At 41.8% G+C, this 18,850-nt stretch overlaps 1 protein-coding gene across 1 annotated transcript in view; it reads right to left on the bottom strand.

Moving 5' to 3' along the window:
• MARCH11 (membrane associated ring-CH-type finger 11) overlaps positions 1,144–18,850 on the bottom strand; it is a 115,555-nt gene continuing 97,848 nt past the window's right edge. Inside the window, exon 4 of the mRNA XM_018065811.1 lies at positions 1,144–1,623. Coding sequence (XP_017921300.1) covers positions 1,301–1,623 — 323 coding nt within the window. The 3' untranslated portion in view covers positions 1,144–1,300. The remainder of the gene's footprint in view (positions 1,624–18,850) is intronic.

Below are 18,850 nucleotides of genomic sequence, written 5' to 3'. Positions count from 1 at the left end.
AGAAATCAAGACACTAATAATTAACAGAAATAATTGCGGCTGGTCTATGAAAGGGTTAGGAAATACGAGGCAGTGTTATTATTACATGGTCAAGATGCAACATTTTGGTGAGCTTTTAGAGTTATAAGTAGGCGGGGTGCCTTGTCTATGTAACCTGCACTATAGGACAGGCATACGTCGTTTTATTGCACTTCTTCTTTTTTTTTTTTTTTAAATTGTGCCTTACGGACATTGCGCTTTTTTACAAATCAAAAGTTTAGGGCAACTCTGTGTGGAGCAAGTCCATTGGCACCATTTTTCCAATAACATTTTCTTTTTTTTTTTTTTTTTTACATTTTCTTATTTCATGTATCTGTGTCATATTTTGGTGATTCTTGAAATATTTCAAATTTCCCATTATTTACTTGTTATGGTGATCTTGGATCAGTGATCTTTGATGTTATTATTATAGCTTGAAGGCTCAGATGATGGCTAACACTATTTAGATTTTTAAAGTAAGTACATTGGGGGTTATTTTTTTAAAAGAAATAATGCTATTGGACACTTAACACACTGCAGTACGGTGTAAACATTTTTATATGCTCGGGAAACCAAAAAATTCGAGTGATTTGCTTTGTTGTGATATCAGCTTTATTGCAGGTCTGGAAGGGAACCTGTAGTATCTTTGAAGTATGTCTGTAAGACTATTTTTATTCCAATCATCTGTATCTTTTTATAAGCTATCTGAACTATTTCAGAAGTTAGAAAACAAGCCATAATTCCTAGGACTTGCATTCCTGGTGACAGTTTAATTGATCCCACACAAAAAAGTCACGCTTAGATTGACAACCAGCCAGAGGCATGAGGAGCACCAGTGTGAGCATCACAGAGGATGTTTTGCTTTGTCCTTGATGGGCACTTTGGAAATTTCCCACAGCATTCTAAAGACTTCCCCACTTGTAGCATGCCTGAAAAATTACACATGGAGCAAAACGTTTGATAAAAATATATTTAAAACAAGCAAGAAAAAATAGTTTTGACCTTAAGTATAACTTTTATCATTCTTTTAACCAAGTAGAGTTAAATAATACATATAATGATTTCAAGTACCAACTTATAAAAGATGTGATAAATTAGAAAGCAAAGAACAGGAGGACTCTTTTTTCAGAAAAATGTATTTGCAATTCAAATGTTCATATAAAAAGCATAAATTTTAAAAAGTTCATAGATGTGTGTTTTTAGAAGTGCTATGGTTTTGCCATTCATTGCAATTACATTCCAAAATGTGCAGGGTGGTCCACACCGCACCTTCTCAGCTTTGTCACACTGAAGTCACTCTCATCACCACCTCCCCCGAGCTGTTATCTTCTGACAAATCTTCGTGGGCCCTCATTCGATTGAACAGATGTAATAACACGTAGCCACACTGAAACCTTGGGGAGGTCAGCTGGGTTGGGTGGACCAAGTTCCTGTTTCGCAGAGCCGTCAACGGCAACCATAAAGTCCTGCTTGTGGAAGACTCTCCCCGGCTACTTTCTTCGATGTCTGTGGCTTTGTCATAATTTAATACATCCCAGTGTAAGTTGACAGCTCTCCAGCGCTTAAACACTCTGTAAACTGCAGCTCCTTCATGGACAATGAGACCTGAAATTTGAGGGGGGCGGGGGGAAAGACAGGTCATCATCCAAAAGGTGAGAATGTTATTTTGTATGCAAGTAAGACATTAAGGAAAGAGTCAAGTATCTGTTATTCAGCATCATCAAACAAATTGGTATTCTGACTACTCAAATATTATGTCTAATGGCAAGCTACTCTCTGTATTACACAGGTGTAGTCAATGTTCAAAAATAAGAATCTACTGCCATGCAGACAGTAAGGTCATCCTGGGTACAAACTACTTGCTTCATTTTGGCGCAGGGTATGCTTAGGTATTTAATACAATGCTTTCAATCTGCATTTTATTTAATAAAATGCTGCCTTAGGAGAACCATCAGGGCTTCCCTGGTGGCTCAGACAATAAAGAATCTTCCTGCAATGCAGGAGACCTGGGTTTGATCCCTGGGTCAGGAAGATTCTCTGGACAAGGGAATGGCAACCCAAGTCCAGTATTCTTGGCTGGAGAATTCCATGGACAGAGGAGCCTGGTGGGCCACATGGAGTCCACTGAGTTGCAGAGTCGGACACCACTGAGAGACCAACACTAACACTAGGAAACTCTCAGGTTCGTTTATTAACCAGCATATATTTCCCGAGTGCCCACTGTGAGCCAAGCAATGTGTTAGGGGCTTGGTCTGTGTTGCCAACTTGATTTGTGAAACAGATGTCAAGCTCATTGCCATCTCCGCAGCTTCTAAAACGATGATATGAAGGAGGTATGAGCAAACCTTCTGCTATTTTTCCTCCCCTCACCAATTCAACAAATATTTATTAAGTGTCTACTTGAGAGCTTTGGGGCTTCCTTTGTGGCTCAGCTGGTAAAGAATCCGCCTGCAAAGCAGGAGACCTGGGTTCGATCCCTGGATTGGGAAGATCCCCTGGAGAAGGGAAAGGTTACCCACTCCAGTATTCTGGCCTGGAGAATTCCATGGACTGCAGAGTCCATGGGGTCACAAAGAGTCGGACACAACTGAATGACTTTTATTTTCACTTTCTTTCTTTTGAGAGCTTTACTTATATCATTTCGTTCAGTTCTCACCACACCCTTATGAGGCAAGTATCAGCATGTTCTCCACTTTACAAGAGCACACTGGTGGCAGCAGTGAAGCAGGGATTCAAACCCAGGCAGGCAAGCTCCAGAAGGCTTTCTGATGCTATACAGTGAACGGATGACCACACATTTCTGAGACAGACTCAGAACAAGATAAACAAGATAACACAGGAACCTCGGGGACAGCAAACTGGCCATCTGTAAATGTGGTGCCCGATACATGGCTCCATCCCTAGCATCCATCCGAGATCCCAGCACACCCTGCATTTTCACACATTTACATTTTACCGCATAGTCTGAAAGCTTTTGAATCTGTGACCCATCACAAAAAGGAGTCTCTGGTGGAGAGATCCCTTCAGATAGAAAAGCAAGAAGGAGTATCTCTTAGAGGAATCTGAAATTCCGTTGAAAGTTGGAGGTGAGGCCAAAGAAGTCTTTCTTAAAATGGAATATGGCAGGTAAGGAGGATGTGTCAGTTAACACAATCACATCTAACCAAAATTTGAAAATGAGAAGATCCTACCACCTCCCAGCATCTACAATCTTGGGTGCATGTCCTAGAAAACTCATGTCATAAATAAGGAAAAGGAAGCATGTAAAAAATGTTTTATACATTTGTGTGTATTTATGAAAAAAATCACAAACAATCTCAATATCCATCCTGAGAAGAATGGATAAACTGTAGTGTGTGGATCCAAAGGATCACAGCAATGAAAGAGAAGGGAACAAAGTCACAGGCACTACAAATCTGAAGCGATAGTGGAAATCTCAAAGCCATATATCAAATGAAAGTTTTAGAAGTATAATTGATTGGAGTGAAGAAATACTAAACGTTTTTTATGGATATAGATATATATGTGGTAAAAATGTTAAAATGTGCATGGGAATAATGACCAATAAATTCATGATAGAGGGGGATTACATTGGAGAGAGGCTTCAAAGAGGGCTCTCTATTGTATCTTTAGTATCGTGTTTTTTAAAGCTCGGTGGTGGAGATGTGAATGTTCAATGTATTATTCTATATGCTTTTGTGTACCCAAATAATTGATAATTTCAAAAATACTGGAAAATTTATTAGCAAAATTGATCTAAGATGGGTTGAGGAACAGACAACAGAAGGAGGGAGACAAATAAGGAGTTTACCACATTTATGTGAGGAGCAGAGTGTCAGCAGTAGGAAGACACAGAGAAACAAAGAAAGAAACTTGTCAGAGGAAAAACTGACAGAAATTGTAAATGCAAGAAGGGGAAAAATCAGTCTCCCATTTTTAAGGCTAGAAGAAGGGGTGATTGAAAGAATGATAATAACCTCCCATGCAGACAATGAGTTAGTGTTTGGGACGTTTTTGTTGAGGAGATTTTTGTTTTTTTGGTCAACTAAGATGTCTATTTCTGCTTTATTGACTATGCCAAAGCCTTTGACTATGTGGATCACAATAAACTGTGGAAAATTCTGAAAGAGATGGGAATACCAGACCACCTGACCTGCCTCTTGAGAAACCTATATGCAGGTCAGGAAGCAACAGTTAGAACTGGACATGGAACAACAGACTGGTTCCAGACAGGAAAAGGAGTACGTCAAGGCTGTATATTGTCACCCTGCTTATTTAACTTCTATGCAGAGTACATCATGAGAAATGCTGGCATGGAAGAAACACAAGTTGGAGTCAAGATTGCTGGGAGAAATATCAATAACCTCAGACATACAGATGATACCACCCTTATGGCAGAAAGTGAAAAGGAACTAAAAGGCCTCTTGATGAAAGTGAGAGAGGAGAGTGAAAAAGTTGGCTTAAAGCTCAATATTCAGAAAACGAAGATCATGGCATCCAGTCCCATCACTTCATGGGAAATAGATGGGGAAACAGTGGAAACAGTGTCAGACTTTATTTTGGGGGGCTCCAAAATCACTGCAGATGGTGATCACAGCCACGAAATTAAAAGACGCTTACTCCTTGGAAGAAAAGTTATGACCAACCTAGATAGCATATTCAAAAGCAAAGACATTACTTTGCCAACTAAGGTCCGTCTAGTTAAGGCTATGGTTTTTCCAGTGGTCATGTATGGATGTGAGAGTTGGACTGTGAAGAAAGCTGAGTGCCAAAGAATTGATGCTTTTGAACGGTGGTGCTGGAGAAGACTCTTGAGAGTCCCTTGGGCTGCAAGGAGATCCAACCAGTCCATTCTGAAGGAGATCAGCCCTAGGATTTCTTTGGAGGGAATGATGCCGAAGCTGAAACTCCAGTACTTTGGCCACCTCATGCGAAGAGTTGACTCATTGGAAAAGACTCTGATGCTGGAAGGGATTGGGGGAGGAGGAGAAGGGGATGACCAAGGATGAGATGGCTGGATGGCATCACTGACTTGATGGACGTGAGTTTTAGTGAACTCCGGGAGTTGGTGATGGATAGGGAGGCCTGGCATGCTGCAATTCATGGGGTCACAAAGAGTCAGACACAACTGAGCGACTGAACTGAACTGAACTGAACTGAAGACATTGCTGGTAGGTCATGGAGATACCTCATCTTTGAAAGATTATACGTCTCTAATATCAGAATTTAAGTTTTATATCTATCCCGTTCTGTTGTTGTTCAGTTGCTGTGTTATGAACAGCAACATCTATCCCTTACCAGGAGATAAACTTCTAACACACATGACTTAAAGCATTCCAAAGACACTAACACAGGCCACTAAAAAATGCATGTAGTCTAATAAACAAAAATATCTTGAACTCAATTATTATATACCACTAAAATAATAAGAAGAAAGGTAAACTTTTGTCAATCATAACAATTCAATTGTTTGATTCTTGTTTTCCTAAGGAATAATCAGAGTTGACCCAAATGACCAGATGTTTTGGGGAAGCAGTCAGAGTTATAAGTCAAGACCACCAGGTTTTAACTGATAACTCTAATATTAGATTTGTGAAATCTCCACAGGTAATAATTTAACTTTTCTGATTCTGCTTTTCCTCCTTAAAATGTGATTGGAATACCTAATCTGTATATTCCGCCAGATGCTATGAAGATAGATTGAAATTAATCAACTATAAAGCACTCAGATTTCCTTGGGGGTGGTAACTATCTAAATACAAGACATTATTATTAATTAAAAATCAATAGTGAATCTTTGTGGTGCAGTGAAAGTCGTTCAGTGGCGTCCAACTCTTTGCGACTCTATTCGCATGGACTGTATAGTCCAGGAATTCTATGGACTCTATAGTCCATGGAATTCTCTAGGCCAGAATACTGGAATGGATAAGCCTTTTCCTTCTCCAGGGAATCTTCCCTACCTGGGGATGGAACCTAGGTCTCCCACATTGCAGGTGGATTCTTTACCAGCTAAGTCACAAGGGTGGTGAGGGGCATTCAGTCACAATAATCACAAGACCATTCCAGTCTGCAAGAGGTTCATCCTGGATAAGGGCAGCAATGGGGCGGGGGGTGGTTTCACCAGGGAAATCCACTCATTGCATAGGATCCTAGTCTCTTTTGTTGATTTCCTTTGAAAGACCAGAAATCAGATCATTTACTTGAGCTTAAATCATTTTCTGGGAATATATTCCTGGTAGCCTTTTCCTAAATACATAAATATACCCAACAAGCAGAAATAAATCCCACAGGTCTTTATAGTACATTCTGAACTGAATTTAAAGAAGGAGAACTACTTGAAGTTCTCATGAGGACAAATCCTCTTAAGTTTTCCCCTGCATGTGCTGCTTCTTAATTGCATTTAAGTTATGAGAGATGTTTTGACTTGGCTTTATTCTCCATAGTGAAAAGTGAAAGTCGCTCAGTCGTGTTCGACTCTTTGTGACCCCAGGGTCTATACAGTCCTTGGAATTCTCCAGGCCAGAATACTGGAGTGGGTAGCCTTTCCCTTCTCCGGGGGATCTTCCCAATTCAGGGATCAAACTCAGGTTTCCTGTATTGCAGGTGGTAGATTCTTTACCAGCTGAGCCACAAAGGAAGCCCAAGAACACTGGAGTGGGTAGCCTATCCCTTCTCCAGCAGATCTTCCCAACCCAGAAATCAAACCGGGGTCTCCTGCTTTGCAGGTGGATTCTTTACCAACTGAGCTATCAGGGAAGCCCATATTCTCCATAATGTCTGGAATTGCTCCTCACCCTCTGCAGGCTTTCATTTTACCAAAATATGAGGTACCCTATCTCACCCCTAGACTGTCCTTTGCAATGTGCATGTTCCCTCTTTCTCCTTTACATTGTTTGAAGCTGTGGCAAATATCATTTGTGTTTATGAATGTTCATGAGAAAATTTGACTACTATGGTCATTGAAATCCAGAGGTAAGGATTCATTTTATTTCAGTTCATGTGTTGAGAATCCTCCTGATGATTGGGGGTCCCCTCTTGTTTCATAACTGATCACTTCACATCATCCATAGCCACTCTCTGACTTACATCTCTAGATAAGCTTTAAAATGAACTTGTCATCTTGACATTTTGGGTCATAGGGAAAACAAGCTTAGATTTACTTCATCTGAGTCACTAACTCTGAAGTGAAAAGCAATGATAATTTCTAGAAAATGTAAATATTAAATATTTTATTGTCCTCGCTACATTATTAATGGCAAAGATGTCAACAAGGTGTGATTCATGGGAACTTGGAGTTTTGAGACTTGAGGAGAATATGTGTGTAGGGCTGTCCCTGTGTGTGTGGTTGGTTGTGTGGGTTCATTTTTTTTATCATTTTCTTGCCAGTAGCATTTAATTAGATCATCCCTTTATTGATGTACAAAGGAACATTTTTGTTATGAAATAATCTTTATCAACAGAAAAGGTTTAAATAGTTTCTGGGTTCATTGAAATAAGGGGACAGTGGTTATGAAAGTAAAATATATCCCAAATTTGGAAGTGATGTGCTAGTTGAAGTTCTTATATGGTAGTAGAAAATGAGCTAACTAACCAAGAAATGATGGGAAGACTCTCAAGGTACACAGACTAATGTGTGCATCTGTGTACACACATAGACATATACACTATTTGTCTATGTTTATTTCAATATAGACAAACATGTTATACTGTGCTGTTCTTAGTCACTCAGTCATGTCTGACTCTCTGTGATCCCACGGACTGTAGCCCATCAGGCTCCTCTGTCCATGGGGATTCTCCAGGCAAGAATACTGAAGTAGGTTGCCATGCCTTCCTCCAGGGATCTTCCCAACCGAGGGATCAAACCCAGGTTTCCTGCATTGCAGGTGGATTCTTTACTGTCTGAGCCACCAGGGAAGCCCAAGAATACTGGAGTGGGTAGCCTATCCCTTCTCAGAGGATCTTCCTGCCCCAGGAATTGAACCAGGGTCTCCTGCATTGCAGGTGGAGTCTTTACCAGATGAGGAACCAGGGAAGGCCATAGACAAATGGTGAGTTACAATTAACAGAGACTTGCAAAATTTATGGTCAAATATAAACAAATGTTGATATTAACTACCAAACCACCAGTCTAATCATTTCATTTCTTGTGTAATCTTGACTGCAACTCTACAAATAGATATATTATTGAATAGTTAGTTTCCTTGTTAAGAAAACTGAGACCTACAGAGATTTAGCCAGTTGTCCAATGTTATGATGATATCAGCTCTGACACTGAAGCACAAATTTGTCTAGTTGCAAACCTTGAGTGCTCCAAGCCTATTCACGGTAAATTTCCAATGGATGGCTGTATCTTCTAGTCACATAATGACCAACTGAAAGAGATCACTCTATTGACTGAATGTATCTCCCCTAGTTCATATGTTGAAGCACTAATCTGTAACATGATGGTATTTGGAGGTGGGATCTTTGGGAGGTAATTAGAGTTATAATTCCTGAGAGTGACCAATGCCCTTATACAAAGGGAAAGAGATGTGAGTTTTCTGTGTGCAAATGTGTGTGTGTGTGTGTGTACACCAAAGAAAGGCCTTGTGGGATAATAACAGGGTGAAGAGAGCCCTCCCCAGACTGAGTAAGCCAGCACCTTGACTTTGGACTTCCCACAACCTTCAAAACTATAAGAAATAAATGTTTATTGTTTAAGCCACTCAGGCGGTGGTATTTTTTTATAAGCAGTTCAAACAAACCAAGACAGACCTGGTATATAAACTATAATACCCTCATTTAAAATATAAGTAAATTAAGACCCAGAAACTATGATTTGGGCAAAGTGATATAATTAGTTGCCATTTTTAATATCCTTGTGTGTCACCAACACTATTTCATCTCTAGGAGTGCCAATAAAACAGCCCTTTCCATTTGCCCCCATCTTTAGGAGAGAGAAGTGTTGAGGAACCTTATATGCAGGCAACACTGTGAGTGGTGCGCTCTCTATCTGGTAAGCTGTACCCATCCTGAGCTGTCCCAAGGCATGCAAAATCCTAATTATAACACAACCTAAAGGCCTGTGTGTGGTTCAGTCACAGAGACCCTTGGGAGAGCTAAAGAACTCTCAGCAGATAATTGGCCAGAAAAGGCTCTCTTGATTGTGAAAATGTCCAAGATTTCTCAATTAAATTTAACCGCTCTCCCTGAAAAGGCTCTCTTGATTGTGAAAATGTCCAAGATTTCTCAATTAAATTTAACTATTCTCCCTGGCCAAGATTCTTTTTCTCTCCCCCTCTCTTTCTCAGTGAGTTTCCACATAACTGAACTCTGTAAATATAACCTGTGTCATTCTGAAAAGTCAGTGTGTACCATCAGTAGAATGGTGACTTTTGGTCCCCTTTAACTCCATTTAAGAAGAAGAGATTAGAGTAGATTAGAGTCAACCTCATAAAGCAGCCAGAGAAGGCAATGGCACCCCACTCCAGTACTCTTGCCTGGAAAATCCCATGAACGGAGGAGCCTGGTAGGCTGCAGTCCATGGGGTTGCTGAGGGCCGGACACAACTGAGAAACTTCACTTTCACTTTTATGCACTGGAGAAGGAAATGGCAACCCATTCCAGTGTTCTTGCCTGGAGAATCCCAGGGACGGGGGAGCCTGGTAGGCTGCTGCCTATGAGGTTGCAGAGTCAGACATGACTGAAGTGACTTAACAGCAGCAACAGCATAAAATAGCCCAAGTTTTACTACTTAATTCCCCTGGAGGAACTTGGGGAAGACCAGAGTGTGGTTACAACAACAAGGGTTAACCAAATAAGACAGTGGCCCAGGATATTTTCTGTTGAGGTCATCTTTGCTAGAATGTAATAAAATGCATTAATTCTTCTTTCACATTTTCCTAAGATACTCTACAGTTAAATGCCCAACAGTTATGGAAACTTAGATGTAAGAGAAGAGGTAATCACTTTAAAGGTCATTCTTCCATTGTTGAATCTTGTTAATATGAATCTTGAAGAAATAACCACAAGTTATTTCTATGTATGATGAATGGGTTTTGTTGGACTCAAATATATATGAAGCTTAAAGTAAAACTAAAATCAGGAAAACAAAAAGAAGTGCAAAAATACAAAACTTAAATAGAGATATAAAGATAGAAGTGAAAGTCACTCAGTCATGTCTGACTCTTTGCGACCCCATGGATTGTATAGTCCATGGAATTCTCCAGGCCACTATACTGGAGTGAGTAGCCTTTCCCTTCTCCAGGGATCTTCTCAACCCAGGGATTGAACCCAGGTCTCCCGCATTGCAGGCGGATTCTTTACCAGCTGAGCCACAGGGAAAGTCCAAGAATACTGGAGTGGGTAGCCTATCCCTTCTCCAGTGGATCTTCCCGACCCAGTAATCGAATCGGGATCTCCTGCATTGCAGGTGTATTATTTACTAATTGAGCTATGAGGGAAGCCCATAAAGACTGAAAGACAATACATATTCAATTACAGAAATCACTAAGTTCACAAAAGAAAGTGATCATTCTGATACCCTAAATCTAGGCCTCTAGGAGCTATCAATACAGTGTCCTGATTACATATGGGGATTTTTGAGAATACAAATTTGCAATGTTGCCCATCAAAACAAATAATAAAAAGAGATATCCTACATTTTTAGGATAAATGTATTTTTATCTATTAGAGATGAGTTGATTTTTCTATTGTTGATTATTATATTTTGATATACCCCTACCCCCAGCACCCTGGTGGCTCAGAGGGTAAAGTGTCTGCCTGCAACGCGGGAGACCTGGGTTTGATCCCTGGTTCGGGAAGATCCCCTGGAGAAGGAAATGGCAACCCACTCCAGTACTCTTGCCTGGAGAATCCCAGGGATGGGGGAGCCTGGTAGGCTACAGTCCACGGGTCACAAAGAGTTGGACATGAAGGAGCGACTTCACTTCACTTCACTCCCAGAACCAAGTTGAGAATGATAGGCTGGTTATGAGAGTTTAAAGCTCAGCAGTTCAAAACAGATTCATCATGAGCACTGGCAATAAAACCTTCTGCACAAGAAATGAGATAAAGACAACAATTTATTCAGTAACTTCTCACAATATGGAAACCCCTGACACTAGAGACTGGCTAATATCTAAATATGGATGATCTAATCCTCTGCACCCTCAAAGTAGAGAATGGCACCCACGAAGAAATGATCATAGTGAAGACCCTAAATGACCGCACCTCTGAGAGCACAACAAAGGAAGTTTGCAGCGTTTGTGTTACAACATTGTCACCGTCTACACCTTCCTCTCCACTCAATGAAGTCTGTGTCACCAGCCTGGATGCTAAGCGTACATTCATGCTGCCCCTTCAGTGCAGATGACAACACTGCCTGGGAACAGAGCAAGATGCAGAGGCAAACTTTAACATGAAGTGTCACTTCCCTTAGTTGGTAGTGAGGGAAGCCCTCCCTTTTCTAGAAGGTCCTGACATAATCTGGATTTGCTTCTCAACCTAATATCCTTAATTCAGCTAATGACCATCCCCTCAAATCAGTTAAGCTAAAACCCGATGATCACCTAGGTAGTCTATCCTCTTGCACTGAGCTCTGCTAATTCTGTCTTCTTAACAAATCTGAGATAAAATCATAGAACAGAGAACCTTCTGCCTGTGACTGCAATCAGCCATGTACTCTCTGAGGAAAGGAATCCTAATCCAATTGCTGATACATAGTAGGAACTCAACAAATCTTTGCTAAATGAGAGGGAGTGAGAAAGAGAAGAGTAACTGTCACTGGAATCTAAAAGGTGATAAGACTGACTCCATCTGGGCGCAACAGTCTTGTTAAAACACAAAATGTCTCCAGTACTGTTCTTTCAAAAGTTAGAATAATACCTGGAGATACCAAAGACAAACTGAAACATGTATTTCAAGACTAGAAATGAAAAGGGTTTAAAAATTTGGGCCTTTATTTCATAACAGTGGGTTTTGCCCCAGTGGCTCAGATGGTAAAGCGTCTGTCTATGATGCGGGAGACCCGGGTTCGATCCCTGGGTTGGGAAGATCCCTTGGAGAAGTAAATGGCAATCCACTCCAGTACTATTGCCTGGAAAATCCCATGGACAGAGGAGCCTGGTAGGCTACAGTCCATGGCGTCACAAAGAGTCAGACATGACTGAGCGACTTCATGTTCACGTTCACGTTTCAAAATAAACACACACACATACACACAGCCTGCCAGAAGTAGAAGAGCGAAAATTCTTTACAAGGGCTTGTTTTAGCCTCACTAAATTGTAGCAGCCTCTCCCTCTATCTTGTTGGCCTGGTCATCAAATGTTTACTTGAGTTAAACAATCATGAATGATATAGTTACAAACATCTGTGCCAGACCAAAAAGCCTACAATTCAGAAGTGGATATTCTCTTCTATTTCCAGACAAAACAGGAGAATTAAAAAAAATGCTGGCCATTTTTTCTGGCCACTTGCTCTGTTCAGAAATCAATCCATCAATTAATTATTTTAATGATTTCTTTTCTTCCTTTGTAGAAAGGAGATTCTTCTTCTGCTCTTTCAATCACCAGCCCTGGAGCACAAATCTACCATAGGCATATTCACAGAATATTCCTCAAAAGCTGCAAACTTGTTATACATTATAAAATACACAGTATGCAAATTTTTTTAAAAAAGGATTACAATAATTCACTGGAGAGAATTGTTATATTATCTAAGTTTCCACCCAATAGGGCTCAAGGAAAAAAAGATCTGTGGATATTACTATTTCAATAAAAGACATAAAAGAATGAGTCCAGTACTTTTTTTAATATATAATACAGGTATCCTAGAGTTCCCCTGGGCTTCCCAGATGGTAAAGAATCTACCAACCAATGCAGGAGACCCAGGAGACTCGGGATTCAATCCCCGGGTCCGGAAGATCTCCTGGAGAAGGAAATGGCAACCCATTCCAGTATTCTTGCTGGGATAATCCCATGGACAGAGAGGCTACAGTCCATGGGGTCACAAAGAGTCGAACACAACTGAGTGACTGAGCACACAGACACACAGAGTTTCCTTGTAACTGGAAGCATGGATTAGAATTGGTTTAATTTCAGTTGAATGCAACTCCAATTCTGTCCTTCAAATTATGGACAGATGGAACACCTGGCATCAGAGAGATATGAAGTGTACAAACACAGTAACTAAATCTCAAAATTAGGAAATACTGGTATGATTTAACCCAACCTGTTCATATGCAGAGATGAAGTCTCTGAAGCCCAGAGAAGTGACATAGCTTGACCAACGGGCCACAGTTACGTTCAAAGCCAGAATCAGAGCTAGACCCTTGAAGCCTGATCCAGTATACTCCTCTGCAAGAACTCAGATTTCAGGAGCCATCCCTGGCCAAACTTGTCCTCACATGTGTGTCTCTGACCCGAGGGATATTACCTGACTATGACTAGACAGTCAAAATCTTTCTTCAGTAACACAAGAGGCTGTGATGGTCAGCTCTCCTCTGACCTTTATCCTAAAGTGTGCATGGCCACATCTGGGTAGGAAAGGGGAGGACTATAGTGACCTTCACAATATATAAAATATTAATAAATAACTCTGCAAACCTCAATGCTACAGCATCTGGTTTAAAGATAGATGTCTATCTTCTGTGAATTAATTCTTTAAGGATTCAGGATCTACCTTGGTAGATTTCCATTTGTTTCCCACACTCTGGACCAAAGCCAGTTCTGAGAAGGAGGCTATCAGTGGACTTTTCTTAGTGGCAAGCCAAAATATGTTTATGCAAATTTCCCTTCCGTCTCCAATGGATTAACTACTGCCAACCTGCAGATTATGATTTTATTAACCTTAGGGATAAACAATACATGTATTGATTCTTCCATTTCATGGGGTGAGAACAATATTTTAGACGTTTTAATTGAAATATCTAATTAAAACCTGTTTATCTTTGGACCTGACATAGGCTAGTTCACTTTTGTTGACTTTGCTTTTCATTTCTCTTAAATCACACAGACTGTGGGTAAATATTCCAAACAGAAGCGGTCGTCTCAGCATAAGCAAAATGTATAACTCTTTGACTTCAGCCTCATAACATCAGTAATATTTTGTAGTTGAGAATATCAATTAAATTTGATATATTTGAATTGATGTTAATTAGAATTTTTAACCTGAATATAAAAATGCTCAGACCTTGCTGCTGCTGCAGCTAAGTCGCTTCAGTTATGTCCGACTCTGTGTGACCCCAGACATGGCAGCCCACCAGGTTCCTCCGTCCCTGGGATTCTCCAGGCAAGAATTCTGGAGTGGGTTGCCATTTCTTTCTCCAATACATGAAAATGAAAAGTGAAAGTGAAGTCGCTCAGTCGTGTCTGACTCCTAGCGACCCCATGGACTACAGCCCACCAGACTCCTCCGTCCATGGGATTTTCCAGGCAAGAGTACTGGAGTGGGTTGCCATTGCCTTCTCTGGCTCAGACCTTAGACTTCCTTCAGTTCAGTTCAGTCGCTCAGTCGTGTCTGACTCTTTGCGACCCCATGAATCACAGCATGCCAGGCCTCCCTGTTCATCACCATCTCCCGGAATTCACTCAGACTCAGGTCCATCAAGTCCGTGATGCCATCCAGCCATCTCATCCTCGGTCGTCCCTTTCTCCTACTGCCCCCAATCCCTCCCAGCATCAGAGTCTTTTCCAATGAGTCAACTCTTTGCATGAGGTGGCCAAAGGACTGGAGTTTCAGCTTCGGCATCATTCCCTCCAAAGAAATCCTAGGGCTGATCTCCTTCAGAATGGACTGGTTGGATCTCCTTGCAGTCCAAGGGACTCTCAAGAGTCTTCTCCAACACCACAGTTCAAAAGCATCAATTCTTCGGCGCTCAGCCTTCTTCACAGTCCAACTCTCACATCGTTACATGACCAGAGGAAAAACCATAGCCTTGACTAGATGGACCTTAGTTGGCAAAGTAATGTCTCTGCTTTTAAATATGCTATCTAGGTTGGTCATAACTTTTCTTCCAAGGAGTAAGCGTCTTTTAATTTCATGGCTGCAGTCACCATCTGCGGTGATTTTGGAGCCCAAAAAAATAAAGTCTGACACTGTTTCCACTGTTTCCCCGTCTATTTCCCATGAAGTGATGGGACCGGATGCCATGATCTTCGTTTTCTGAATGTTGAGCTTTAAGCCAACTTTTTCACTCTCCTCTTAATATACTATTATTCTGTGATCTAGCAAGAAAATTCAAGGCTGAGATGTGATTCTTTACATAAATAATTCTTATCAAGAAACTGCTTCACTTAAAACAATGGAGAGAGAAATGGATTTTGGTATGGTAATATTAAATATTTTATCTTTAATATGTTTCTGCATAGTTTTTGTTCTATTACTTAATAATAAATAAAAGATTCACAAAATAGCTAATTACTTTGAGTTTTTAGGGAAATTTTTTTTCTCCATTTCTGATCTAAAACAAAGTGTTAAAACAAATATTTATTTCCGGTATCATACCTTAGGTATTTGAGACAGTAACTAAAGAAGTAGTTTCAGTTTATTGAATAGTCAGGAACATTTTATAAATTACCAATTCAAGCTCAGCCTGTAACAGGCTCTGGAGCCACAATCTTGCATCCCTCTTCTAATCTGTATGGCCTCTGGAAACTAGTTAATGGTGCCTTAGTTTTCTCACCTCTGAGATGAGAAGAGTACCTACACCCCATAGGGCTGTTATGAAAATTGAGTGTGAAAACCAAAGTAAAGTGCTTAGAATGCTGCTTGGATCACAGTAAACATAATCTTAGCCATCACTGGAGATTTGGTTTGAAAACCTCCTTTCAACATGTTTGGAAATGCGCTCATCTCTGCGGTTCTTCCTGACCCCAGAGGAACCCTGTCAGGACACCTACTTGTGTTCCAAGTAGGAACATAGTTTACAAAGATCACCACATTCACACTCTCCTTGGTGAGAAAGTTCTTTGTTGCAAAATCGTCTGAAGTCAGGAGGTCCCCAAAGACTGGATGCCAGTTCTGATGAACCATCTCTAGGTTCTGAAGTGAAGAAGCTGCTTTACTTCACCATTCCCATTACCACGGGCGCCTTTGCTTTCTCTTCCAAGGAAAACTTGCCGTGTCCAAGTTGAGTTGGCCTCTTTAATAACCTCATTTTAGAGTAGCCTAGGGATATATTCAGCTCTCTCCAAAGTTGCTGCAATTGTTCCAAGCCTCATGTGTTTAGAAATCACACAACCGCTCTTGTGGAAAACAGTCAAGTTGGAGAGAGAGTGAAGTCACACAAAACACACACACACACACACACACACACATGTGCATGCTCACGTACAGAATGAAACCACAAGGGATGTCCCCTGCTGACCCCTCAGTTGCTCCCAATAATCTCGGATGACTGGTTCCCTGGCTCCTGGATCTCTGCAGCCCCACACACCCACCCCCTTCACGTCCATGTGGATGACTTCACCGTGACCTGACTTGTGTAACTCTTACCCTCTGCTGTCCCTCCTTCACTTCAGCTCAGGCCTCTCCCTTCCAGAAACTGGTCCAACCACAAGCCCTGACACTCTCCCAGCATTGCTGGCAACCACCGCCTCCAGCGCTTCTCACTCACCCACTTTCTTCACTTTAAAGGTGGTGGTGGTTTAGTCACTAAGTCATGTCTGACTCTCGCGACCCCATGGACTGCAGCCTGCCAAGTTTTTCTGTCCATGGGGTTCTCCAGGCAAGAATACTGGAGTGGGTTGCCATTTCCTTCTCCAGGGGATATTCCCGACCCAGGGATCAAACCCGAGTCTTCTGCATTGCAGGCAGATTCTTTACCAACTGAGCTACTTCATTTCAATGAATGCACCCTATTCTGCTTCCATATGACTTCAAGCCCCTCTATTGGGCAATCTTCCTTGGTAAGCTTCTTTCTGGCTTTGGTTCCTTCCCCAGTCTCTGAGAAAGCAATCCCATCCTGTACTTACTCTCCACCTCTCAAGGTGAAGGACAAGGTTGATCTTTGTCCTTGCTGGTGTTCCAGCAGCTCTGGATACAAAGCCTCATCCTAACCTAGTCTCACTATTTCACCCCTCTGCACTCACTCCTCAGCCCTAATGGGTAAAAACATACAGCCTCCTGGCCCTGTAGACTGGGGCACCCCTGGCCCAGCCTCAGGAGGGCACTCAGCCATGTCCTGTGGTTCTTCTTGTCTCCTGGCTCAGCCTCCTCTCCCCAAAGCTCTCTGCAGCTGACCATCACTTATAATGCTCTCGACAGACTCTTCTCCCCACACAGTGCCTTCTCCATCTCAGCAGAGGACCACACAACCTACTACCAAGCAGGGGATGCAGGAGAGGCAGATTCGATCTCTGGGTCAGGAAGATCCCCTGGAGGAGGAAACGGCAACCTGCTCCAGTATTCTTGCCTGGAGAATACCATGGACAGAGGAGCCTGGAGGGCTACAGTCTACAGAGTCGCAAAGAGTTGGACATGACTAAGAGACTGACCACACATCCACCTACTGCCTGAGCAACAGATCTTTTGCAAGGAGGTCCCTCTGTTTACTCTCCCAGAGCAGTGCATGAGGCATCTACAGCCATGCCTACCCTTTCCTGCCCCACCTGCCCATTTCAGGGTCGGAGGACCCTTCCTGTGCAAGACAGACCCCTCTCCTGAGTGCTGAGTTCCATCTCTGCACCTAAAGGGCATCAAGCTGTCCCACCCCCCCACCCCCCCCCCGGATCTTCAATCTGCCTTCTGATTCCTTCTAAGTCTGTCTTCTCAACATTTGCTCAAACTTCACTCCACCATGAAAACAAGCAAATAGCAACTTTCTCAATTCCACACCCCCACCCCTAGATTCTACCCTCATTTGACTGTGCTCTTTTTCAAACATGATTTATAAACTTACATCCTGAGCCCCTTCTGCCTATCCCAGCCATTCTCTGCAATCTGTGTCTATCCAGCCAACCCCCACACTGCCAAATCCAGTGATGCATTTTGGCTTGATTTCACCTACTCTTGATAAAGCATCTGGCACTGTCAGCCGCTTGCTTCTCCGCCCCCAAGTCCTTTCCTCACCTCACCCGACCCCACTCTCTCCTTCTCTGGCCATGCTCATCTCTCTGCTTGCTCTGTGTCTGTCTTCTTCAAAATGCTGCTCATCTCTCCTGAATCACTTCCCTTGCAGATGCTGGTTTCAGCTACCAGATATAAACCCCCAGCTCAAATTTCCAACCCTAAGGATGATTACCTTTCCCCCATCTGCTCTCACATATATTTCTCTCCTGGCACTTTCCATGTTGTATCTTAATTGCTCACTTCCCTGACGGTCTCTCGCCAGCAGCTGGAGAGCAGAGAGGATGCTATAGTCCAAAAGCTCTTCTGCAAAGGGCCAGACAGTAAGTACTATAGGTTATACAGATATCATAGTCCCTCTTTGTTGAAGCTGCAACCACTCACTGATAACATATCAATGAATGGATATGACTGGGTTCCAACAAAACATTTTTTTATGGCCATGGAAATTTATATTTGACATAATTTCCATATGTCATGAAATAATATTCTTTTAATGTTTATTCAACCATTTCAAAACACAAAAATCATTCTTAGATCTTATATGGTAAAAACAGGCAGCAGACTCTGAACTAATTGTATCTCTAGCCTGTGCTCCAGGCTTGGGACACGATAAATACCCAATTAATGTTGGCCCAATAGATGACTAATACTTGTTTGGCTAAACCACCCCCAATTTCACACGTGCTTAGTGGCACAGTTGTGTCCCGACTCTTTGCGACTTTGTGTCCGACTACAGCCTTCCAGGCTCCTCTGTCCCTGGGATTCTCCAGGCAAGAATATTGGA

The sequence above is a fragment of the Capra hircus genome, chromosome 20, assembly GCF_001704415.2.
Source record: "Capra hircus breed San Clemente chromosome 20, ASM170441v1, whole genome shotgun sequence".
Classification (NCBI taxonomy): domain Eukaryota; kingdom Metazoa; phylum Chordata; class Mammalia; order Artiodactyla; family Bovidae; genus Capra; species Capra hircus.
The sequence above is the reverse complement of the archived record's forward strand: the minus strand, read 5'-3'. Positions and strand labels throughout refer to the sequence as shown.